Source organism: Neopsephotus bourkii, unplaced genomic scaffold (assembly GCF_033783945.1).
Source record: "Neopsephotus bourkii isolate Nb327-2 ecotype Australia unplaced genomic scaffold, CSIRO-AGI_Nbou_v1 NB_659, whole genome shotgun sequence".
Classification (NCBI taxonomy): domain Eukaryota; kingdom Metazoa; phylum Chordata; class Aves; order Psittaciformes; family Psittacidae; genus Neopsephotus; species Neopsephotus bourkii.
Window position 1 is genome coordinate 3,116,011 of NW_026901158.1, and position 26,968 is coordinate 3,142,978.

Sequence of the window (26,968 nt, forward strand, 5' to 3'; positions counted from 1 at the left end):
GATCAGATCATCCCAAGGTGCCACAGTCTGAGCCCACCACCACAAGAGGAGCTGTGTGCTAAGGGCAAGAGAGTAAAAGCTGAAGGGAACCACGGAGAAACAGCTGAACATGCTCACCTGGACAGGTCCAATGCTTTTGTTTCTGCCTCCTGGCATGCCATCTTCTCTGATTGCTGAAAGAAAACAAGCAAACCTAGGTGAGGAAGGCTACTGTTTGGTTCTTGGTGAGGAATGCTTCTGTTGGGTATTCCAGAAGTACACAAGAAGGTATCTACTGTTTTGAGGAAAACATCTTTGTGCTTTAAAAGATTCATTTTGTTCATCAAAGCGGTTTACACAGAAACCTCCAGTGCTTTCCAGGGCACTGGAGAGATCGAGCTGTACATGTCGTGATCCTCACCCTAACAGCATGAACACATCGATGGAGCTACATGCGTTACCCAGGGAGTTTACTTTCTTGTGTGCTCCGTGAGTGACAGGTGATGCAGGAACAGCAACTCTTTAACACAATTAATTGCAGTATAATTTGAGAAATGGCACATGGAAAGCAACCCTGCTTCACCCTGGAGATAACCCAGTGAATGCCCACAACAGCTAGAAAAGTACATGCGAACACCAGCCTTTCTAACTGCACTGCACACAATGAACTACCATGAGCCAGACTCCACCTGGGGAGACATGAACCAGTGCTGCAGCAACACGGAGATAAAGCACCTCAGTGGTAACTACTAACACTGCTGTCACTTCAGAGAGTCAGATCTCTACTGCTGTCACAGAAAATGAAGGGGAGATTTTACCCAGCCGGCTGCACACAAAGCTGTCACTGAGCATTCCTGTTACTAGCCCGAGCTGTGCAGTTTCATTTCAGAAGGGCAGCCCAGTTTCTCAATAGAGCAGCTGCATTTTTAAAGCTCTTTAAACGATTTCCAAGGAACTTCAACAAAGTCCAATTAAGGGGATTATCCTGGAGAGGCTTTTCCACCTTCCTTTTCCCTCTGCTTTTAACTTTATTGGCAGAGCAGGCCAGCAGAAGCTGACAGCAATCGAGGACCAGCCCTGCTCCTGGTGTGCTGCCTCTCCCGGGCCAGGTCCCCCTGTTTATCAGGTCCCAATCTCTTTCCCACCATGACCTGGCCAGACTTGGCAGGAGGCTCTCCCCAGCTGCACAGTGACCTTGCTGCTGCCGGCTGGCCTGGCCCTGCTTGGCACACAGGGCTGCAGGAGGCCCTCCCGGAGCAGAAAATGACACAAAATGTAAGGAAAAATTTGTCTGTTGCTTGATTTTAGATACCCTCAGCTCAAATCATCCTCGTCTGCGCTTGCAGCTCGGGGATTACACACACTCAGCTAATGCAATCACAGCAAGGCATCTAAACTGCGTTTTCCTGCATCATAACCCCCTCGTCAATCAATGCACATCACTACAAAATGTCTGATGATTTACAACCACCCCTGTGGCACCTTCCAACAACATGTTACGAGATCAGAAATGCAGTTTCAATCCTTCTACTGCAAACTCTATCACCCCCATGTAACAGCAAGTAGTTTTATTTTAAATGCCAGGCAGCATTCAGTAAGCAAACTGCAGAAGCCACAAACACAGGAGAGAAACCGACTGTGGTTACATTTATAACACAGAAATCTCTTAAGATACAACAAGACAACATGGTCTTTTTAACAAATATGGCTGTTCTATGCAAGCTCTTTCCAAAAAACCCTTAGTTTCTCATGGAAAGAAAAGGGACTGATACAAAACTGAGCTGTCCCAGTTACCTCTCTGTTACTCCTTTTAGGGGTTTTTCTAACATAATGGAACTACAGTAACTGTTTTCCAATTTTGGGGGGAATTTCTCTACTTTTCCAAACTATTTTGTGATCCATAAAGCTTCTCAGCTAATGGCACTGTGAGCAAGGGATGGAAATTGTCCGGATCTTTTGATTTCCAAGTGCTATCGGAGGAAAGAAGAGGGAAGCAGGGTGGAGACCGGGCCAGGAGGTGGCGCTCTGCCCCCGCGGGTGAGCTGCGCGGGCAGGGAGCGATGTGGCTTATAAAACCCCAAACACCGCCCCCGGAGCGGCAAGATCCCATGAGAGCAGAGCAATTCACGCTGCAGACCCTTAGGATACACGTTCCCAGCCAGGTTCTGGCTGCCCTGAGCTGCGCTCTCATCACCGGGTGCTCAGCTGTGGTCCCCAGCAAGTGGAACTCCCAGAAATCATTTGTAATCAAAGCGGTCAGGAGATAAGCTTTCCATCTCAGCCCCAAGATACCCTTCCTAAGAAAGATCCTGGCGGATTTGCAGTAAATTGATGGAAGTTTTAGTGCTTTTGACAGGCGGCTTTCACATGAAGGATGACACTGAAGGCATCAATAGCTACATTTAAAAAACATGAGATGACACCCTTGTTTAGTGGTCCCTCTCGCCACCCCACCAGCACATCCAGGAGGGAAAGGAGCATGACCAGCTACTGTGCTATGGCAGCACCCACTCCTGCTCCAACTCCTGCGAGTTGCCATTAAAACAACAAATCTCTGCCTTCAATGGGTAACAATTCCTGAGATTAAAAAGCCAACAGATTGGAGTGAAGAGTCTATTCTGGTCTATTTTTTATTACTAATTTCTGAGCTAATAAAGATTTTCCATCCTGAAGATGATACTGTAGCATTTCATCAGTCTGTACATAGGGGGACTAAGGGGTGGCTGTCCCTATCCCAGATCACATCTGCTCCTCAGTGACCTCGTACTTGGCAAAACCACCTTTGGCATTCCCAGCCCCACACCACTGTGCCTCATCAACCAGAGAAAGGTGGTAAGTGAAGACCCCCATCACTGTGGAGCAGCTGCAGGTCAAAGCTCACAAAATAAACAGGTAAATCTGACTCAGATCTCTTTGGCATTTTAAAAGTCTATTTAAACACACAGATTTTTGCCACATTAGTATAGTGAGGTATAAAAACAGTGACCATTTTGATCAGGGAAAATGCAAGGTCAGATGTTAGAGAGGACTGTAAATCACCTTCCCTGAAAAAAAGGGATCACAACAATCAGTCCTCCAAATATTTAGACATGTTTTCAATTCATACAGATCTTTCCTCCAATACAGTAACAAAGTACTTCAGAAAGGATTTTTTATCCATGTATCGTTTTGCTGAAACTTCTCTTTTTCTTGTGCAGAATTTGAGAGGAAGAAGTGCAATAGAGAATGGCAGCTGAGGCTGGGCAGCTCACATTGCTAACACAGGTCCCAACCTGTACCTTCCCCTATAAAAAGACCAGTGTTCTTTACCTTTCCTGTTCATCCCCATCTGGAGGCATTTGAGCAGGCGGCAGTACTGGCATCTGTTGCGCTGTTTGCGTGACATGACGCAGTTCTTGTCCCGACTGCATCTGTAAACCCGCTTGTTGCAGATGCTCCTTTTGAAGAACCCCTTGCAGCCCTCGCAGGAGATGATCCCATAGTGCAGCCCCGTCGCTCTGTCCCCGCAGATCAGGCAGGTTCGCTGATCCACCCGCTCATCTGCAAGAGAAGAGGAAAGGCTTTCTGGTCAACAGAACAGCTTCACTGAGTGATCAGAGACTCTCCTGAGGGGAATCAGAAAGGCATGCCGTGGCCTGCCTGGATAGGCGTTCCCAAAGCAGAACGTGGCATAGAACACCAGTCTCACCAGCCGGGCCATAGGCACCGGCTCTGTGCCTCTGGTGAGGAGCCTTTACTCCTCACCACCTTTAGTTTGGGAAACAAAGTGCTGTTTAGATCGTGAGGAGCACACTACAGCCATAAGAGGCCACACTGCTGCCAATGCCTGCTTCTGCCACGGATCAGGGTTTTCTACCTCCATAGGCAGCAGGTCAAACCCTGTCACCCTGGGGCCAAATGTGGCTTCCCTGACATACCTTATGGATTCCCTTAACAAAGAATAGAGAGGAGAGCAAAGAAATGGATGCTGTTTTCTCATCATCATGGCATAAGCATGCTGTGCTGCCCCAGAAGTTTATTCCCAACATAGAGGGTTTTTCTCTGGACATTGCGCTTGGTGCCCAGTGATGCTGGCACCCACTGTGGACACTCAGTAGGAAACCCCTTGAGTTTCTGTTAGGTCAGTTTGATGAAGCAGCAGGCACTGTCAGGTTCCTGCAGATCCATGGCACAGCACCAGAGAGCAGCAGCACATGGCTGCAAGGGGAGGCTCCATTTCTCACCTTCCCAACACCGTGACTGGACACTTGGAGCACGGGTGACAACGTGGCTCTCCCCAGCAGCCCTCACTGAACTTCATGCTGTTGTTGACATGAACGTTGAGGGGAAACAGGGTATGAAGAGCCCTACCTTGGCTGCACAGGCCGGGGTGTGTAAATACAGAAGTCGTGCCTGGCAGACACCAGCGCACACAAAATGCTGTGACACCTTGTGTATTCCCAGGGCAAGCACCTCCCTGCTTCCTCCTGCAGCTCCGGCTGCACCAGCAAAAGCCTCACGACAGACATCAATGTCCAGAGCCCAAGTGAATATTAGTACAAAAACAATCACACAGTGATGTGATTTTACTGTTCCTTTTCCAAATCTTTGGAAGGCCTTTGATGGCTAAAAATGAATACTGAGGACACCGAGCAACAGGAGCTGTCACATTAAATTCAGTATCTTCTGACTGTAACACTGCCTGAGAGACAGAGCAGGAATGATGAGAACCTGTGAGCAAGCAGTTGAGCTCCACACACACGGGTGTCAAAGAGAAAGGAAAAAGTACATGATGGCAGAAGAGAACCCAGATGGATCCTCACTCATGTGCACAGGGAGGCCTAAACCTTGCTTCACATCAACAGGCAGCTACACTTAAAATGATGCCAGCAAGTTGCACCAGCAGCTTTCTCTGTAGCAGATGTTTAGCACAGGCAAACAGCTTGACCCCTCACACACCAGGACAATCTGCCTTCCCTGCCCCAGTGTTTTAACCCATTAGTATCTCAGCAGATGCAAACAGAGCTGCACTTTGAAGATCGGCACAAGTGTGTGCAGGGTTACACACCAACCTGCAGTGTACTTCATGGGGCTGCTTTCCTAAATGTCACGTAAGCATTACATGGATGAACAGATCAACCTGGCTGAGCAAGGTGGTGGCACTGAGGAACAGAAAGGACACTGCTTTGGTTTAGAGCAATGGGACTCGAGGAACCCCACTTCTGTCTTCCACTCAGTCGAGCATTTCCTGTGGGTGCTGGTTACACCAGATTGTTTCCGGTATTTCTTGGCTTGAACACACAACAGTGCAATCTCCAACAGGCAGAAATACCCACAGCTAGAGCAGGACCTAGGAGGTGACAACAGTTCTCTGCAGCTCCCTGGGGATGGATGCTGCACATAGTCCTCCAGACAAGCCTTGGGTATCCGAAGTTTAACTTGAGTCCTGTCCTTTCTCCCTGGAGTTTGTATGATATGTGTATTTAAGCACATGTAGTTAAAGGCAAGCTGCTTAGGAGCATATGCTTTCCAGAGCCTGCCTTGTGGACACAGGCTGTGCTGTGCACAATTCCTCTGTGTCCAACTGTTCAAACCACTGCAGATAAACTCCTCTGGGGCAGGAGCTCACAGGATAGCTACAATCAAATTAATAACGGGGAAATCAGGAGTACATGGCAGTGCTTGGGGGAGACACCACGAAGCAGTCGTGGTAGCAACCTGAGAAACCAGTGCATAGCTTCTTACTACTGGGGAACGCAACAGAAACAAATGAGCTAAATGTAGTAGAATCAGAAATGAAACCAGTTTTCAGTTACACACACCAAGTAAACATCCAGACCAGCTGCTCTCTCATTCATGAGCAACCTCCTCCACAGTTTAAACCCAGGAGAAACCACTAGCAATCTGTGTTAATCTTTAAAAGGTTTGCTACTGCACAGCAAGCAGATTTGCACCTTTCTGCAAGTTTCAGTGCAATTGCTGTAAAACCTTACAATAAAAGGATGAATGAAGGAAACTCCAACTTTAACTAAAAAACATTCACGCTGTCACCACCACACTAAAACGTTCCCAGTTTTACAGGACAGACAACCTCAGGTATGTGCTTAAGGCAGCCCCAAAGGAATGCTGGCACAGATCAGGGCTGAGGCTATCGGAGCATCTTGCTGAAGGGAGGCAGCTAAACATGACTTTGCAGTCACCAAGGGCATAATCTCTACCTTCAGCTATCTGATAAATGCTGGGAGGGGGCCAAGGGGATTAGCCTAGGACAGAAGAGTCCTCTATCTGCAGGGTTTAGCTCAGCCCCAGCTTAACTCCTGGCCCTCCCCCTGCTCCCAACAGCAGTGCCATAAATCGCAGGCACTGGGGGATCCCGAGGTCAGCAGCAGTGTCCGTGCTGGCCGCTGGGCATGTTGTGCCATGGTCCGACAGGCTGGGCTGGAACTGGGGAGCCATGAAAGTACCGGTTTGCACACACAGAAAAGGCAGAGGACGCTGGGGATGGCTGCAGCATCAAACCCCAGCGCTGCAGCCCGCAGCGGATCTCATCCCACGGTGGGGCGCAGGGCTCCCTCCTCACCCCAGCACGCTGATGGCTGAGGATGTAAATGAGGGCTCACTTTCAGGCACAGCTTTTTTGTTGTGGGAAGAATAGGGCCACTGCCTGGCGAACAGGGAAGCCTGGATGATTAAAGTGAGGAGGAATGAGAATCCTTCTCTCACCATCTCCATCTACCCGCTAGCAGGGTGAGGGCGAGGTGGTGTGAATGGCGCCATCCACAAGAACCACACAGGTCTCCCTAAGGAAACTGTTAACTGGGGGTGTTTCCAGATTAAAACGCATGGTAGAACAGCAGCACGCACTGTGAACAAAGACACGGACCTCCAGGGACTCCAGAGCTGCCCGTACACCCTGTAAACCACCCCTCACACTGAAGTGCCAGGTAAAAAAGAATCACCTACAGAAAGTCTGAGGCTTTCAGAGGTCTAAAAAATCCTGTAGGAACCATGACCGGGCCCAGGCCGCTCCCCCTGCGGCCCATGGGTTTGCTGGCTCCTGACCTTTGCTATTTTTCACCCTACTTAATGCAAGCGCCTTGTGTAGGCAATCGGTGGGAGAGCCGGGGCAGAATCGCAGCCAACTTCACAGAAATGGTACAGCTGAGGCAAATTTAAAGCAGTTTTGTGCTGGGGGTGCTCTGAACTCCCTTAACCCTGAAATTTCACTAGAGCATCAAAACACGTAGGAAGTATGGTGATTTTAAAGCAAATAAACCCTCCCTCCTCTGTCTCTGGTACCTCTCACTCATTTCCACACAGAACAACGTAGATCAGGAAACAAAGCAGTTGATAAGAAGTTTTTACAAATACCTTTTGCACGTGTTTTATTTCAGAGAGAAGGCGGAGGAAGCTCCTTCCCCAATCTTCCTGACGGGGCTTACATTTAACGAACTCATACACGGGATATTGCGGCTTTGTTCTCACCAGCCATTGTAGCAGGGGCCACTAAATCAAACAGTTGCTGCTACGACAAAAGCACTCACAAAAAAATCTCAACCTCATCTTGAACCCTGAAGATTTTTATGGCTACTCCCTCGCTAACCCCTCCCCGAAGCCACATTAAAGGCTGCATTGTTTGCAGGGGTCATGGTAGGTTTCATACCACATTTTAATACAATGTAAGTTCGCCCAAGAATATTATGATGTTATACAAGAGTCACAGAAAAGAAATCGCTCCTTGTCTGTTTTATAAGGGAAACAGTAGAAGCAGCTCGCTTGTTTTTTAAGTCTTGCTTTTTCCCCCTCAGTGAAATGAGTAGTTTTGGTAATTTTTAGAAGAAAATTCCTATGGATTTCCAAAAGGAAATACCTTTGAATCCTGCTGAAGCCAGGGCAAAGACACGCACAGAAAACACGAAAGAGCATGAATTCATGAGTGCATGAAAGAGCATGTAAAATACCCAGCAAATCAAGTAAAGTATCAGGACAGGCATCCAGCCCCCAGCAAACCTCCATCACCGCTCCCACCTGTATGGCTCCTGTGGATAAACACCCCGAGCAGGCTACCGGGAAGCGCCTGTGGTGTTCCTAGAGCAGGCGGGCAGCGCGGCGGCATTCCTGGAGGGAACCAGATGCTTCATCTCCGTGGTCCCCCATGGCTGCGAGAAGGCTCGCACCCACCCCTGCAGATGCAGTTTAAAACGGTACAGCAACCACAGCTCCCTGATACTTCTCCTTGGGAATAGGACTGTGTGCCTGTGCAGCCAGCTTGTGTGGCTTGTAGCATCGGTGCTTTATAATGGAGCAGAGACAAAGCCTTTATTTCCTAGAGTGAGGCCAAAAGGAAAGGCACAAACCCTGACCCAAACTCCTCGAGCTGGGATTTGGTCCCGCTGCAAAGCTGCAGTTTGCAAACTTCCTCCATTTCTACCCCAGAACAGGATTTACAGCTAAGAAAATCTTTCATAGCTGAAAAAAGGTTTTCAGACCACACTCAGCGCTGCGATTCATTCATGTATTTAACATCTTTTCAACTGTGTATCAGTTATTTGTTTCCTGATTAACTGGCCCTATCCCACAGGCCCTGCAGTACCCTTTAGCTGGGTCTAAATCTCAAGCTGCTGAATACCAGCTGTTTGAAGAGGGGGAGCAGAAGGGGGAGATCTCACACATGTGTTACTTAAATCCTACCCAAACCTCGCTGGCCTCTGATGATGCCTCAAGCACAAACAAGCGTGTTAAGGTTTCTTTTTCCCCTTATCTTCCCTAACAAATCTTTTCAGTGTCAATTTTTAGTTTCGAGTAAAGCATCTTGATAAATTCAAGGCACAATTGGTGTAACTCCCCCCTTGCTGCCGAGTGCTGCATTGTCCAAACAAGCCCAACCCCAAAACTGGGCTTTTTTTGCTTAAGGGGCTTTTCTTTAACTTATAATCGATGAACACAGGGATTAAATTTTCTGTTCAGCAGCCCCTCCCCAGGACAGCAACGACCTCAGCAGCCGGGCCCATGGCTGGGTGCACAATGGGCTGGAACATCCCGCTCCTGTTCCCCCATGGACCCCAATGGGGGATCCCAGCCCCACGCTGGATGTGAGCAAAGGCACCAGCATCCTTCTTGGGCTTAAAGAGCAGATTGTGCTGCCCCGGCTCAGGCTGGCCATGGTGGGAGCCTGAATAGAATTAACCCTCTGTGAACTAAAACAAAAACATTTGTGTGCCCAGCTGGGATAAAGGTTAATTTAAATGGACAAGCCTCCCCAAGTCCTTTAAGATAAAAAAGAGAGGGGGAAGGAAAGGCTGCCTCCAACCTTATTCTCTGCACTGTAAAAAGATGTTCTATTTACGGAGACATTTAAAAAAGCACCAACCAAGTACGAAAAGAGGAGAAATGCTGCAACAGGGGAACGGCCGAGCGCATCCCAGCGCTGCTCTCCCTTTCCAGTGATTAAACACAAACCTCACAGTCTTATTCCACACTGGGTTTGTTTCTGCCAGGGAAGAGTTCAGTCAAATGAAAACCCTCATAAAAAAAAACCAAGAGAAACCATCGGCTGCTCTTTTTCGGGTAGCTATAAATCAAGAGTGTGCAGCTGATGAAACCCGTCACCCTTCCCTTCCTGGGGCTGGGACCAATCACCATTTGCATATCAAAAACTCATCTGTGAAATGCAACTTCTCCCGGCCAGGCTGGGAGCCCCTGTCCCTGCTTCTCCCCCTCACCCCAACACCCAGCCCTGTGACCCACAGCACCCGCGCCCCATGGGACCCAGCGCTGGCCCCGGAGGTCCTTATCCCACTCCATTGTGTGGCACAGGGAGAACGGACGGGCCTGATCCTTCGCTCCAACCGGTTGTTGCACAAAGAGTTTGGAACAAAAGCCACTGCACCAAAATGTGCCCCCGTTGGCTGGAGCGGCTGCGAGCGGCCTGAGGGTCTCCCTGCATCCCGACCCATGCTTGCTCTGTCTATGGATCCGCTCCGAGCTCGCACCCGCTCTCCCCAGCGATAGACTGTCCCTAAGCCCAATTCCAGAAAAAGAAAGCTTTTTGCAGGGTCCCCTCGCCCTCACTCCAGCACGGCCACACGCTCTGAATCGAACCCTGCCTTACTTAGCCTCTATATTCTGCACATCGATACATTACAAAGCAACAAGATTAAAAACTGACTGAAAATAACCCCCTTGCACTCACTGAAGTTATCAACGTGCAACGATTGCGAATGATGCACAATGAAGAAAACCCAAGATTAACCCATAGCCACCAAAGGCAGCAGCCCCTGCCCACAGGGAGGCAGGGCCTCGGCACGGCTGAAAATAATGACTTTTCAGGATGTGCTACCCGAACAGCAACGTGCTTCCCTTCAGCATCCCGTCCTCACCCCGGAGGAGAGCTTTGCCCCTGTCTCCAAACACGGGGTAGGGGGAAGAAACGCTGTAAAATATCAGTGAACTAGTGCTAGTCCCTGGAGAGATGAGCTTCGTTATCAAGTGCCTGCATGACCCCGATGCTATCAATAATTAACGATACTAAAAAAAGCTCTTCCAGATGGTCAAAGCGATTAGGAAGTTTAAAATATAAACAAATTAACCCATAAAACAAACTAATACCCCCGTTTTCCCCCTCGTTTTTAACCACATAATCCGCGCTCTCACACACACCCCCCCTCCCGCAGCTCGCAGAACACGGAGAGAAAAGGGGGAAAAACCCCCTCACGGCTGCGGCAGCTCCGCGGCCCGGCCCTGGCCTCGCCCTCGGGCCGCGCACCCCCGGCGGCCGCCGCCCGAACAAAGGCCGGCGGCGCTGGGCCCGGCCCCGCTCACCTTCCATGCAGGTCGAGTCCCGCTTCATCCCCCCGGCGCCGCGCTGCTAGGGCCGCCTCATGGCGGCGGCGCGGCGGGGAGCGGGGCAGCGGCGCGGGCGGGGGGGGGGGCCAGCCCGGCTCGGCCATCGCCGCCGACCGCGGGCCGGGCCTATGCTAACGAGCAGTGATGTCAGCGCCGCCTCCGCCGGGCCCCGCGCCCCGCCGCGCCCCTGCGGGAGGGGGGTAATGAGGGGCTGCCTCGAGCGGAGGCACCGCCGCAGGACGGGCCCGGGCACGGCGTCGGGAGCCTCCCGTGGCTGAGAGACCCGCGGGTTAAACTGGTACCTCGGGCACCCCGGCAGGAGGAAATGGAACCAGGGAATGGTTTGGGTTGAAGGGGCCTTAAAGCTCCTCCAGCTCCAACCCCTGCCATGGGCAGGGACCCCTTCCACTGGAGCAGCTTGCTCCAAGCCCCTGTGTCCAACCTGGCCTTGAGCACTACCAGGGATGGGGCAGCCACAGCTTCTCTGGGCACCCTGTGCCAGTGCCTCAGCACCCTCACAGGGAAGAGCTTCTGCCTAAGAGCTCAGCTCAGTCTCCCCTCGGGCGGGTTCAAGCCATTCCCCTTGCCCTGTCCCTACAGGCCCTTGTCCCAAGCCCCTCTCCAGCTTTCCTGCAGCCCCTTTAGGCACTGGAGCTGCTCTAAGGTCTCCCCTTCAGGAGCCTTCTCTTCTCCAGGCTGCCCCAGCCCAGCTCTCTCAGCCTGGCTCCAGAGCAGAGCTGCTCCAGCCCTCGCAGCATCTCCATGGCCTCCTCTGGGCTCGCTCCAACAGCTCCAGGTCCCTCTTGTGCTGCTGCCCCAGGGCTGAATACAGGACTGCAGGGGGGTCTCCCAGTGCAGGCGAGGGAAGGCACCATGCTGCCCACCGAGTGCCCCTGACTCCTAGAATCCCAGGCTGGAAGGGACCTCAGGGATCACCTGGTCCATCCTTTCTTGGCAATGCATGAGCTCGATTGGAGAGCCCAGCGTCTTGCTCAGTTACCAAATATTACCCACTATTTCTTTAAGCTGATAACAACTATCGACCAAAACCATATGCTTGGCTGCAATCATGACGGAGACGCAGTCCCGCGTTACAATAAGCAAACACAAGCAGCCCTAGGCAGAGCTGCCTGCCCCCAGATGCCAGCATGGAGGGATGCTCACCACAGCTCCCTCACCAGGAGAACACACGTGCTTTGTCTGTGACGATACAGAGATTTCCAAAGGGTGAACAGTCAACACAGCACGAGCCATTTCCCAGCCTTCATTTACAGAACTGCAGTAAGTCGCCAGACTAGCAGGAGCACATCATCCTATTGCAGCATTCCCCCAGTCATGCCCAACACCAGCTGACTTAGCTGCCTCCCTCAAAACAGGGACCCCCATGGTGGCACTGGTGATGGTGAGCTCTCCATCAGATGCAGCCATGTGTTTCTCTGCACTAGTGAGTATTTTCATGAAGTTCTTTTGCTCCTGCATTCTCCTCCGGGGATGAACTCAGCCTTGGATATTGTTCAGTTCACGTGTCGTTAGTGCTGCAAACATGAGATGCCCGATAACCTGTCCCAGTGGTCTGCTGTGTTCGGCCAAGCCCAAACCAATGCTCACTATGCCAAAGGCATATAAGGGAATGCCCAGAAACATTTCTGCCAATGCCCAGTTCAACCTGTCCTCCAGACGAATGCACTGACTCCATTCAAAACCCATATTCTACTTCTGTTCCTCATCCTGAGGCTCAACATGCTCTGGGAAATGGCTGACTTAAACCAAACAAGGCACAGAGGCAACAAAAGAGGTCATATTTCACCCGATCCCAAGCCTGAAATTTTATTGCTTTCTGGTGACATCCAGCAACACAAATAACCCCATGTACACGCAAGAGCAGAACTCAGGAGCATCCTCCTGGCCAGGATGGATGGGGCTTGGAGCAACCTGCTCCAGTGGAAGGTGTCCCTGTCCGTGGCAGGGGGCTGGAACTGGATGAGCTTTAAGGTCCCTTCCAACACAAACCAGTCTGAGATTCTGTGATTCTATGATTCCCGCAGGAGCAGGTGCGTAACGCAGGAATGAGCCGTCACAAACCAGTCCTGCACTGGGCCAGGTCTCCAGTTTGCTTATGCTGTCAATATGTAAAGCTGCTGTGTTGGTCCTTGACGTGCTCTTCAGATTGACCTCTCTTTTTTCCCTCTGGAGGTTACCAAAGCAGGACTGTGTGAGGAGCCGGTGACGCCACGCATGGCCAAGGTAAGCGGTCCCCTAGCCGCATTATTGACACAGCTGTTTGCAATTGTGCCTGCTCCCAAGGCTCTGCATTCTTCATCCCATGTGAGCACTCTGCTTGCTCCCGGCACCCCTTGGAGAAGTGTGACCAGAATGCAGAGCACTGATTTTGCAACACAGCAGTGTGATGTGGACACAGAGATCTGAAACAGAGCAACTTCATCTCAGGATAACACACCGACTCGAAGTTACTCACACAACTGCTGCTGGGATTCAAAACGGAGATACACCAAAACCACCCAACCCTGCTAATGCAGAATCTACTGCAGTTATTGACAAAACCTGGCTGGGAAAAAAGGCTAAGTGGCCAAACAACCCAAATCTTTCAAATCAACTCAAACCTCACATTAAATACACGTCACAGTTTGCCCATAATAAATCCTTAGGGGTGGAATAAAAACTGCACAGATATGGAACTGTTCTGTAAAATGAGAAGCCAAACTGGGAATGGACATAGGGCAGGCAAAGAGACAAGAGAGATTAATTCTCTTGTCTGAAACATATAGCCCTACAGCAAGGCTGGTAAAAGGAAAAATCAAGTGCCTGGTCTTTATTTTAGCCTGAATCAGCCAGTTCATACCCCAGATAGAAAAAGCTGACAGTACTGTAGGTGACATCTAAAGTTTTAGAATAAGACCAGTTCATAGCAGTAAAAGCCAAAACCACAGACAAAAACTGGACAAGTGATACTGCCTGGAACTGATTTATTGCCTTGATGTTATGGCCATAAGGGACAGGCACAGGGAGCAAGAGGAGGATGAAGGAAGTTCTCCAGAGCATGCCAGGCATTGGCTCATCCATTACCAGTGTGGTCACCTGCATGCAAGTGAGGACAGGAAAACCACAACATTTCACTGCAGTTTGCCCACAGTGAACTGTGGTGCCAGGCAAAGCAGCCAGATCTGGCCCATGTGGACCCAGGATGGGGCAGCCCTTCCTCACGCTCTTGCCCTCCCACCCTCAGCCACTGTTCCATAATTCTCCAGCTCTAGCGAGGCTTTACCCATTTTCATGACAATCGGGGCTCTGTTGTGCAGACGCAGTTTGAGACATCGGCCCCTTTGTGGCATGAACAAAGTCCAGGCTGCGGATAACAAAACCGAGCCCATCTCAGTGCTGAAGGCAGCTCAACCAAAAGCTGCCTCCACATCAGTGAGCTTCCCCCAAACCACATTTAAATACTAACTCAGTTTGATTGCAAGCAACAAACAGCACCCAAGGAAACACCAGAATCCTGCATTTGTTTTTATTTCCCAGTGCCAGTGGCAGCATCTCCATTTTCCAGCCCAACACGGAGCCCGTGTGGTTCAGCTCTCCCAGGAACAGCCCCACATGCACAGGAGCCCCACAGCTGGGGAATGACACCCAGTGCCTGCACACCAGAACCAAGCTGGTTTGCAAATGTAGAAGAATAAATGTTCTAAACTCAGATTAACAGAGCTCAGCAGCCTCAGGACTGCAGACGTTACCACTGACAGCCACTGCAGTGAGAGAAATGGTTCCAGGTAAACACAGCACATACTTTCCCCCCCAAATCTATTTCCCTCCATCCACATATACAGATATCTCAGAGAAAATCAAAGTAAAATTAAAATTGTTTAGAGAGGCTATGGAAGGAGCTGCAAGAAATGATAATAAACATCCTCCTGACTTCTGATAGTGGTTTAATAACGGATGCAGGTCATTCCTCTGCTCCCAGCATTAAACACATCAGGAATGTGATGTTAATAATCCTGGTGAAGGTAATCACTTGCTGCACATAAATTTAAGCATTTTCCTCCATCTTATTAGTTTGCTTTGTCATCGTGCAAAATGAATCCTTCCACCAATTTCCAGTTTTATCTATTTATGTTGTCATTTGCTTGGCTACTGAATTTGCCATCTCAGGCTATCGAACAGCTTGCAAGAAGCATTTCATTGCAGCTTGCTTGATGGGTGACAAACAGTGGAGACTTGCTCTGTACAACAGAGGGAAAAGCAGGGGGGGGGGAGGTTAAGGGCTCCTTAGAGAGGTCGCCCTCAGAGGAAAAAAAGGAAAACAAATGGGATTGCAGGCATGAGAAGTATATGGTTTTACTGCCTTAGTGGGCAAGTACAAGAAAGGAGAATTGCAAAGGGAGAAGCTTTACATTTCTATGAACAGGCAATTGAGCTCCATTCTAAACCCTTTGCAGAAAGTGCTTCCCTTCTATGGGATGACTCTATCCCATTCTGGGATTCACCCAGTAACCCAAACCCATTCACACAGCATCAGATCATTCTGGAAAACATGGGGAAGTCCTTGAGTTGGGTTCCCATAATCAGTGACAGCCCCAGAGCACCCCAAACACCTGCAGGGCCAAGGCAACAGCGACCCCAGGGCTGGATCTGACCCTTACACCCTCCTCGTGTCCTTCTCCAGCCCTTGTTTCTCCCAGAGGGACAATATTCAGCCATGGAATTCACTAAAAGAACCCCAGGTGCAACAGTGGGGCTTTACCCTGGCATTTCCCACCTACAGATCCAGCACACCCCATCAGCAACAGCAAGTGCAGAGACGAGCAGAGATATCTTCACCCAAACCTGAGATGTTCAGCAGGATGCAGGAGCAGATGAGAGGCACAGAGGCGAAAAGGCAGAGAGCATCTCCTGGATCTGAAGAAGCAGGAATAGTTTTGTGCGCTTAAGAGGTAAACTGAAAAGCCATAAGATTATTTTACACCTGACTTACATAAATAGAAGTCATGTAGCTACACTGGCTTGCTGCAGTTACTGGTGGTTTTAATCACAACAACAGGCCAGGGTTTGTTATTATAACTATAAAAAACTTCAGCACTAATGCTGCAGATTCTGTACCTGCACCAAGCACATTGCTATGACTGCAATTGCTAATGAGCTGGGTTAGATCATTAGGAACATGGGACAAATCCTGCCTGTGAACTACCGGACTCCTTTGTGCCTCTTGCACGTTGGTGGGACTTGGCAGCAGAGGCAGCACATTACAACAGCCCAGAACCCAGCACTGAGCGGGGCATAAAGGAAACACTGAGCAAAGGCAGGAGCATCCCTGTTGCAATTAGGGCTGGCTCCGAGCACAGAGAAAAATGCATGTATTCCATGGGAAGAGAGAAAACATCAACAAGTATCTAGCCCGTGGGGCTTAGGAAATGTGCTACACTGGAGCACTGCTGTGCCCTCAGTGAGACAGGACCCCAACCCAGCTCCACGTGCAGAGGGGCTCACCCTGCTCCATGCTCACTGCCAGCCCCCAACGTGCTGTTTGACACTGCTGTGTCACTGAAGGGTCCCGTTTTCCCAGCAGGAACCAGCTCCAGTCCAGGCTGGCGACCGGACAGGAGAGGGCAGCAGCTGACAGATGGATGGACGGCTCCGCACGCAGCCAACAGCAGCAAGCACAGAACGGGGTACAGCAGTGCTATACAGATATATATCAAGATTTAAAGATCGGCTTTTACTGTCCTCAGGAACAGAGAACTGTTGACGTTTGTAAAACTGTTTGCTGAAAAGGAAAAGCTGAACAGAAATGTCCTTCCAGAGAGTAAAAGCATGGAGCAACTGTTTGGAACACCCACACCCTTCCCAGGTACCTGATCTCCCTCATACTAATACTGCTCTTGCGTTTGAATAGAGCAAAAGCTGGATCCTGAGAAGATGTTATCTCCCATCTTTCTTCTGCTAAACCTGACCCCAGTCCTTTCCTTCTGATAGAGTCTCAATTTTCACATCATCTCTCCCCGCAGCTCCAGGCCCCAGATACCACCCACCCCAGGCAGCTCAAGGTCCCAGATTAAGAGGTACGTGACTGGCAGGAAGAGCCGATTTTACCAGGCTAACTCTAGGGAACAAAATCTTCCATCCTCCTCTCTGCTTGTGAAGCTGCTCAGGACAAACTCTTCACATGGTTAATACTGACAGATAGTGAGGCTGCCATGGAGAGGGGGCTGCTTCTTTGGGTGTAAAGACTGAATCGAACATGCAGCATTTAAGACAATTAGGTTTTCAAAAGGAACTACACTAAACATTTCTTTCATGTGTAATCAAATTATGTTAAAGCAAACCTCATAATTTAAACCATTCCATTGGTCAGCTCCTATTTGTTTTCCCTGCACCCTCATTTTTGCTCCAGATCTGTCACATTACATTAACACCTTTCCTACTCACTGCCTACAGAAATAACAGCCTTCGACATGCCTGCACAATCCATTTGTCCTGCTCTAATTACTTTTTGACATAGCCTCTTTTGCTGTTATCTTGCCTTTTCTGACCTCTGTCTGTATTAAAGCCATTTAAAACAATCTTTAAGCTCAGTATCTATTGTGATGTGTCTTATATGATACTCCTGGAATATCATGCAGCAACATTTTGTAAATCAAATATTTAAATCCATGGTAATAAGAGGATGCACTTGAGCAGGAACACTACAATACTACATATGGGAAGCAGCTACAACTGGTTCTTCATAACACGAGTCCCCAAGACTGCAAGACATTTTCAGGATGAAATTCCTATAGTCATAAACCTGTTCTACATAACCATGTAGCTCAAAGATAAACAGGGTCTTCTGTGTACTCAGGAGCTTCCCTCAATTTCACAGTGAGGAGGAAAGCAGGAGAAAAGAGAAAAGCAGTTATCTTGCACAAAAAGAACCCCAACAACCACCAACCGAACTGAGGACTGGGCAGGGTGCACCAACAATGGCAGCTCAGGATGAAGCATGACAAATCACACCTCTCTGCAAGCCCAGAGAAGAAACCAGGAATCTGTAATCCTGATATCCTTCTGTTTTCATCAAGCCCATTCAAAAAATGTGCCCTCATTTTCCTTTGTGGCTGATTCACAGAAGATGAGCCTTCAATTACCAGCTACTTCCCTGGCTGAAGCAGAAGAGAATGCTCTGTGCCAAGTATCTGCTTTGGCTTTGGAGTCAAGAACTTACTCCACGTGGTGGAACTAATTTTTGGATATCGAGTTGATCCCCATGCACATGTGTCTCACAATACAGCCTAACTACATCTTCACATGCTATTTTCCACAAGATCCATCCTCATGCTAACTTAACCGGTAGCTAGTCAATATTTTACTCCCATCAGAAGATACTTCACAAGCCTACATTTGCTCTGGTTCATTTACAGGCTAATTATCCAGTTCACACAAAGTCTGGTCTTCCATATACAACCGGTACAGATACAAGCAGAGCTCTGCTGGGAAAGCACAGCTCTGTATTTTGTCTTCCAGATGACAGCACTATAAAACCAACGGGGGACAAACCCAGAGTCAATTAAAATACATTAAATGTAATGTAACAATGCTGTGATTTGTCATAGCCATCCCAGAGATGTTATTTCTTTGAATTTCTTCAACTTTGTCCTCAGGATATGAAGAGCCCATGAATGTTGTGGAAAGCTCTTCCCACGACAATTCCCTACACACATTTTTATTTCCCCCTTTTTCTTTCCTGTCAGCAGCCCTGACCACAAAAGCCCATCTCATTAAGGCATCTAAACATAGAAGGAGCTTGTGGATGCGAGACCAGACCAGTCTGCTACTGGTCTGCTTGTAACATCCCTTTTTGTAGAGCTCTTGAATCCCTACGTGCTGCTGAATGATGCTGTCAGTGGAAGCAGCAGGGCAGAGGGTGGGCACAGGCCAGGCGCTTCCAGCTTTATTCTGCAGCATCCACAAACGCACTTCTTGCTGGAATCATTCTTTGGTTTGTAAAGTCACTTTTTCACATCTACTTCCCAACTTTCTTTTGATACAGCTGTTGGAGCAGATCCCAAACAATAATCACTACCAATTACGGTGTCCTCCCTCACATCTGTATTAATAGCATATCTAAAATCAATGTACTCTTCCCCTGGTGTTTCTGTAGAGCAGGTAACATGCACAGGAACAGGCCCCCTGCAAGCCCCAACCTGGTCTCAGAGAGTGGCTGGAGCAGATCAGAGTGGGCAAATAATTACAGATGCTAAAACTAACCCTTCTTGCTCTTTAACTTTATTTTTCCTAAGAGAAACTTAAATTTATTTTCAAGAAAGACATTTAGTTCTCCATTTAAAACAATTCTCCTCATCCAAACCCTTTCAGACCACCACCAGTGGTCTCCCTCATCCTCCGTAACGCAGTGCTGGCAGTAAAGCCAAATGGCTTCTCTTTAAGCAGTTTGTCACCATCAGGAGGGTCTCTTGGGCTTCACATTTCTTCTTAAAACAACCACAGATGTTTTGGGGACATTTGGGAATTCGGGGTGAGTAAAAGTGGTTTGTATTTTAAATTTGTGCTTTTTAACCATAATCCCACATCGCACCCTGAATACAGCAACAGTTCCACTACCAACAACACTCTTCCATTATCACTGACTTTTTGATTTTGTGTTTTTATAGGTCTGTGATTCACTTCTGGAGATGGCTGTAGCAGCAGTACTGCATCACAGTATTCAGTATTGTAACGTGGAAGCTCTAACCGGGTCTGCTGGGGTAGAAGTTGCACCAATAGAAGGAATTAGCAACAGCTACAGCTTAAAGGCAACAAATAGCATAAAATGTGCCTGAACAAATTCAGACACTTGCAATTTGTAAATACAAGTTATCCAGCAAATTGAGTCTAGAGCATCCGTGGTTAATTGGCTGATTTCTTACAGTCTAGGCAGAGGTTTATCTCAGGAAGAGAGCTCCATGCAATTTAAGCCTAACCAGGTACCAATTTATACACCCCTGGATCCTGCTGGAAAACAGATGGACAGATTGCCAGGGGAATAGATTCTAGAGGGAAGGAACAAAACCATCCTAAATTAAGTACCCTTGAAGAGGCAGAGATGTTCAGAGAGAGCTGTAGCGGCTCTGACACTGATTTCAAGCAGAAAGAAACCAGCCTGAGACTGGTATTTGCCCTCAGGTCCTGTGGGATTCAAGCCAAGATCCATAAAGGCTCCACCACTTCTAAAGTCCTACATTTCCTTCCACCGGATTCCAAAATGATGTGGAAACTATCTTGAACTGGAAAAGCAGGAGTCTGAGCTGATGCTGTGCTGGAGCACAGCCGATGGAACAGCTTTTTAATAATATTGAGATCGCATCACATCTAATAGCAGGGGCATGTTCATGCCTACATGAATTACTCAAACAGCCTGTACACACAGGACCAAAGGCAACAGACCACCAGATTTACAACTTTTATGTTTTGCAAGAGAAGAGGTTCCAAGTTCCTCTGCACAGCCAGCAAAGAAGAGCAGCTCTTCCCACAGCCAGCTCAAAAGCAGCACGCAGCAAAGCCAGGGACCTTAATTCCTTGTGCAGGAGCCTCGTACTGAGAGTACACCCAAGTCAGGACAGTGATTGCTTCCTAACAGATGCCTCTCAATTGCCTACTGAAGGAATCCACCTTTCTCCATGACCGCCTGGGGATGCTGGCCCCTAAATTAGAGGGGTTGATTTCCCCTCATTAAGCATGTCCTGAGCTGCACTCCACTGAACACTGCCCTCTTTACAGCTTGAGCTGCAAGCTCAAGAGAAACACTAAAGCCCCATGGAACCCACCGCTCCCACCCTGGTTTCACCAGCTTTGCTGTGTCGGGAACGTGAGGATAACAGATTACCTAAAACAATCAATCCCTCTTTGCTGCTCACAAGGGGCTGAGGAGCTGCTGCAGCAGCGTGTCTGTGTGTGCTGGGGCAGGACAGCCAGCCAGAACTGCCCCTCCATGCCTGCATTTGCATTTTGCCAGCTGAAACGCAGCAGGCCAGGCTGCCTGCTGATCATTCCCATAAATGCTCCCACAATGCAGCGCACCCGCGTTTCACCAGAGGGATTCTCTCCAGCACGAGGTGCTGTAAGAAATGTGGGATGATCTTAGAGGAAACAGGGAAGATTCAGATCCGAAAGGAGAACAGTCTGCCCCAATAACAATGCCTGGATTTCAGTGTTAAATTTTTGACATGCGAATCGTATGATATATTGGTGGTTATTTAAGATAAGCCCACTTGTGTTTTTGAAAGTTAGACATTAAAATCTGCATTTGTGTTTTTTATCATGTATCTTGAAAACAAAGCTCATAAAAAACTCCCCGTGCTTACCACCAGGCACCTTATCAGCAGAAAATATGGGGCTATTTGTGCTGTGCTGTGATGACTTTGCAGCGCACGTACGACAGAAGACAGTCTTTGCTACTCACTAGAGACACTCTCTCTGTGTTCAGATTCATGTACTAGCACAGCGAGGGTGGCACATCGTGTGTGAGAACAGGCTAAATCACATCTAGAAAGTTCCTATGCCGAATTTAGCAAACTATGCTTGTGCTACATTTATATGAGCAAATGTAAGATGTCAGATAAAGTAGATAAGGTATGAGGATGCAGTCAATATTTGGTTAAATCAAGAATTAGGCTTATACTGTTCTAGAGACATGAATGCCGCTTAACAAAACAGAATATAAACATCCACAGGGCAGCAACCTCTCACTGAAAGCAAAAGACATCCATCTTTTCCTGTGTGTATTGCCATCCCGGATATAAGCCTTGCTGAAACCCAGCTGCATTATTGCTTACTATTTGTAACAAAATGCAAACATTTCCCTTGTGCCCTCAGACAGCAATCACAGAGGAATCCCTACACTCCCACCTTAATGTATACTATTGTGGGGAATATAAAGCACTCTGATCTCATCTTATCCACCCACTAAATTGCTCCAAACTTTTCCTTGTGCACATTATCTGCAAGTCCAGGGAGAAGCGGCTTTATGCAATGGCAGCGCAGGGAGTGCGGGGTGACAGTCTAACATGGTGTCCTGCTGAGATCCAAGAATAGCGATGCCTTAAAAGGCAGCGATGTTGAGATCACAAGGAAAAGAGAATTAGGGCACAGCTGTGGAGTTCTGTAGGCTAAAACATAGACTCAATATGTCAGAGAAAATTAAATCACGGAGCTACATGCGATTTCTAGTCTTGTTTCTAACTTCGCTGTAGCTGTGCAGGATTGGGACTTGGGTCACGCATGTGAGTCGCTGTGTTTCTGTACACCGAAATGAACAACTGAATTAATTTAAAAGGAAAAAATCAAAGGGGTTAGGTGCAAACAATAAACACACCCATGTTTTGAATGATGTTTACACACTACTGCAGCTCAAACGTGGTTTTATAGGCAGCCTTCTACCCGGCTCCTGAGGACAAACAGGAATGCCACAGCACTGCTTGTGAAACAAGCAAAGCTCACAGCTTTACCTGCAAAACAAAGGCAAACTGAACCAACATGTTACCGATCTAAACATAGCTGAAAATCCCCTGTTTTCCTACTGTTGTCGGATAAGGGAAAGAGACTCTTCCTTAAAAATGAAGGTACCAAAACTGATAAGAAGCTTTCCCACCTTTTTCCAGCTTGAAGAAGTGATGTTCTCACATTTCCCAGAACAATATCTGCATATAAATTTGCTGGTATATTTTTATGCTTGAAGCTCAGTAACAGCTTTGGGGGATGCCAGGGCCTGCAAGCACTGGCGTGAGAGGCGTGCTCTGAGCACAGAGGTTGCACAGCTTCTCCCAGGTCTTCTCTCCCCAGATCCAGACAAACCTACAGAAGGCACCATCACAGAGGAGTTATTAGACAGTAAAGACTATGGAACCAGTGGGACCCTGTAGATGAAACAATGGGCTTTAGGCAGAGCAGGACAGGCTCTCCCGGCTGAACTCCCTCTCCGGAAGCACTGAGCAATGCCTCACCCAGCACAAGTGGCCAGGCTTTACCTGACAAGATAACTTAAATTATCTCTGTAAAAGGCTCTGAAGGACAGGGACAGATAAGCGAGAAGATGGAGGAGAAAAAGAAGCTGGCAACAAGGGAGCAAGAGTCTGACTGGAACAAGGCATCTATAGTGAGCTTTCAGAAATAACTTGTACTTGAGCACTACATGCTACAGAACAGCAAGAAAACAGAGGTAGGAAGCTGCACATAATTATGACTTTGTTTAGCTAAGTATATTTCCTGTGGAGCTCGCAAAGCACAACTGCATGCAAAGCATGCAGATTTGTTGATATCAGCTATCCTTTGTCCCTAAAGAGCTCAATTATACATCTGATTTGTATACAGAGTTGAAAAACCATTACAGGTTATGTTTGAGCTGCAAGCCAGAGCTGTGGATCAACAACCTACAGGAGCCAATTCCTATGAAGGGATAATAGATGGAGAGATTTCACAAAGGGTAGAGAGATCAGCAGCCAACAGACAGGGAGAAGCTAAAACAGCCCAATGAGGGGCATCCCAGTGAGTGTCCAACCAGGGGATGGTGTCCAGTGGGATGGGAGCTGTTGGCCCACCTCCCACTGCTGGAGTTGCAGAGCAGTGTGCACATGGCATTGCCTTGGAAGAGGGGGAATGTGTATGGGAAATGAGATAACCAAGGGTGTAGGGGATGAGCAGGAGCAGTGTGTGAGTTCAGTTTGCAGTGATGAAGGTGAGAAAGCTGTCTGGGAAACTGCTAACATTGGGAAGGGTCCTTATATATAACATAAGACAGTCCTCGAGCGCAGGTTTTGCACGCAGGGGTACATGTGCACACCACAATTTAATAGAAAAAATCCCAAATATTAGAGACGAATTGCTTTTCCTGAGCAGAACCCTGTATCACTGACTTTAAAGCACAGCCTAGCTCATACATATGCAATGCTCTTCACAAACACTGCACGTGGTGCAGAAAACAATCCTGTAAATGAGCATGCAAAATGAGGTCACGAATTCCCCCAGCACATCTCTCGCAGGAAGGCTCATGGCAGCCACACAGGCTCCCAGTGTCCACACTCAGGTCCTCACGGTCACCCTCTGCCCTCCTCGTGTGGTGAGAGCCCTCTTCCCTCTGCGGTGGGTTTGCGGCTGCGCCCAGCGCTTGCCCTGACCCACTTTCCTGCAGTATTTCTGCATAGCGACAGAGGTCCTGGCAGGACAAGTGTCACCTCCCAGCCCACGGGATTCTCCATTTCCTACTGCTTCCACTGGCAGAATGTGTTCAGCATTTACAGGCAGGCACGCATGAGCACGGCATTTACACAGCCATGCATGTAAACCGCATAAATCCCAGGAAGAGAAGGAATTAGAACAACAACAACAAATCCTGGTCTCATGTGCAGAATATTCCTCTGAAGTAGAGGCAGGGCTGGGAGAGCAGCTAAATCAATATCCATCCGGAGGATCCTCCTATCCGCTTGGAAGAAGCCCGGCGGTTCCCTTCTGGTGAAAGCTCTTTTAAAGGGACTTTGCTCATTTCTCTCTGGCCGCTTTGAACATTCCTATTACCCCGAATCAACCCTGCCCTTTGACTTCAGCCAAAGGAAATACTAACTCACTGAGCCAAGCAGAACATTATTATTCCTTCATTACACCTAGCCAAAGCTCTGATATTGTGAGGAAATGCGTTTTCCCACCCCAAGCCCTGCACACCTCACAGTCCTATTTCAAATCCGCTCAATCCCTACAGAACTACAGTGGATGCACTTGTAGCCCTGATGGCATCTCAAGGCTTTTCCTTCTTTCTCGCCCTAGGTGAAGCATCTATATTCCCTCTGCTCTGAAATCCTGTGCTGAAACTATAACAAGCCAAAAATGCTTCAATGGGAAATTTCACAAACAGAGGATTATGACTTCAGCTACAGAATAAGCAGCAGGAGCAGATGGAACTCTTCAGAAACAATGCTTCCATTTTCATGCAAATTTCCTTAGTAGTTAAAAAAAGACGAAGAAGGGGGAAGAAAGAAAAAAAACCCCACCAAGATATCAGAACGCTTTACAAATGGAAGGGTTCTGAATGATGCTAAAAGCAAAGGGCTGGTAGCTCTGCTCAGTCCCAAGCACTTTAGCAGCAGCCAGGAGAGGAAAAAAAGCAGGACAAAGTAACCCCAGACGCTGAACCCACTCAGAGACACGAGAAGAGAAACGGGAAAGGGAGTGGAAATGTATTTTAGTTTTTATGATGCTCAACACCACCCGCCTTGTGATAATGCATACTTCAGAGCTAGTTCTTATGCTCTTTAAGAGCACAGGCTTCATTCATGAAGCAGCATGACAAAAATTCTTTATCCACTTGATGACTACAGAAGGTGACAGCCACTGAGAAACGGGCAGCCACAGGGACCCTGTCAGAGTGCTAACCTGCAGCGCTCCTCTCGCCCAGTACGAGTGCTTCCCTGATTACAAGCACACAGACATGCATTTTTCATAGCTGAAATGTGGAAACGGAGCCAATTCTTTTGTTATTAATACTGGCAGCATACCCTAAAACACAAACACACACACAGAGTGAGCAGACTCCATTTCTGGCTCTGACACTGACTTGTTACTCAGTTTTGGTCTTCATTCTTCCATCATCTTTACGCCTCGAGTGAGAGAATTGAAGCTACTCCCTAACTCTCACTGTTGTGAGGGTAACTGACTTTGCACAAGGTAACTCTGTGCCATACTACAGTATAAAACACAGCTGTTTCGTGTACAGAACACATCTCAGTGGTAAGAAATGGGAATACTTTGGAAGGCCCGTGTTATTTTTTATAGACTACTTGTTTTAAGTGAGGTTTTAAACACAGGGGAAGCTGTATGCACAGAAAAGCAAGAACGGAACCCACTGCTGTTTGCCCCTGCTTCCCCCTGCATGATGAGCCAGGGGAATGCTGCAGCCAGGTCCCTTCCCGGGCAGATTCCATGTGCCACCAGCCCCACACCAAAGGAGCAGAAAGCCACGGGCAAGACCAGCAGGGATGATCCCTTTAGATCACCTAGCCCAAACCCAAGTGTTCTTGCAGACACGGCCTTTCCCTGGTGCTGCTCCTGAAGTTTTGTCATGAGCCTTCATAAATGTCTGTCAGTTCTTTGAAACAATTTCTATCTCAGCTTCATGTTATTCTTTTAACAAAATTTCTCCTTCCTTTTTCATGTAAAGAAAACATACAGTTAGTTTTATGTAAGACTGCAAAGAGCGTTAAAGTACAGGCCTCTGAACCACATGTTCAATACCAAGAATACTTCTGTTTGATCCCATTCTACCTACACTCATCTCCTTCATCATGTCGATGGCCAAATCTTTTCACTTTGAATTTGCTTTCAAACTGAATCTCCTTCCTTCCTCATCGAGTTATATGGATTCAAGTAATGACAGCTACCAAAAGGACAGAGCACATACAAAATAAGTCCAAAAAATGGGCTCAATAGGTTTATTTTGAAGCTTTTCCTTGCTTACTTCTTAGCAGAAGGATGTACAAGCAGAAACAATCTCCTCAGTTAATCCCTCCTTGACCCAAATTAACTTTTTCCAAACTATTTCTTATATAGTTTCTGTTACAATCTTGCCTGAATGAACTCAATGTTTCAGTAACCCATGGAAAGGAAGAGAAGCAGCAGTGGGGAGGGATATGAAGATAACCAAGGGCTTAGCAAGCCCTCAAGGACAGGAACTGTTTTGTGGTGAGAAGTGCTGCCCTTCACACTGAAGGCTGCTGTAACACGCGATCAGTCAACGAACAGAGAGTAAAACACCGCATCATGAATTTGTCTGAAGGCATCTCTATCAGTTAAGCCCCTCCACTTTCTCTCCACCCCACTGCCAAACTGCATCTCTGCTCAGAGCTGACTTTCTGGTTTCTAACTATTCCTGCTGCCGCATTTCTCACACACGCTTCACCCATTAGCAGAGTTAACGTCAGTGCGGATGACGGCCGTGTGAGCCAGTCCTGCCCTGTTCCTGATGCTGATGAGGTGACGGGCAGCCAGCACCCATCAGAACAGCCAGGAAAGGGATTATTTACAAACCAGCAGTGTCCAAACAGCCGCAAGCACCTCCCTTCAGATTAACACTTGGGTTTCTCTGTATCTACAATAAAGATGATATAGGGGAAGAAAAAGACAAGTATCATTT

At 48.1% G+C, this 26,968-nt stretch overlaps 1 protein-coding gene across 6 annotated transcripts in view; it reads right to left on the minus strand.

Moving 5' to 3' along the window:
- NR6A1 (nuclear receptor subfamily 6 group A member 1) overlaps positions 1-26,968 on the minus strand; it is an 82,530-nt gene that overhangs the window by 16,073 nt on the left and 39,489 nt on the right. For 2 of the 6 annotated variants that reach the window (XM_061352619.1, XM_061352616.1), the window contains exons 1-3: positions 5,295-6,306; positions 3,289-3,519; positions 118-173 (exon numbers count right to left, since the gene is read on the minus strand). In XM_061352619.1, coding sequence (XP_061208603.1) covers positions 118-173; positions 3,289-3,519; positions 5,295-5,451 — 444 coding nt within the window. In that variant the 5' untranslated portion in view covers positions 5,452-6,306. Of the gene's footprint in view, positions 1-117; positions 174-3,288; positions 3,520-5,294; positions 6,309-10,779; positions 10,923-26,968 lie in introns of those variants that run through there. The other 4 variants (XM_061352618.1, XM_061352620.1, XM_061352621.1 and 1 more) reach the window with 3 other exon arrangements.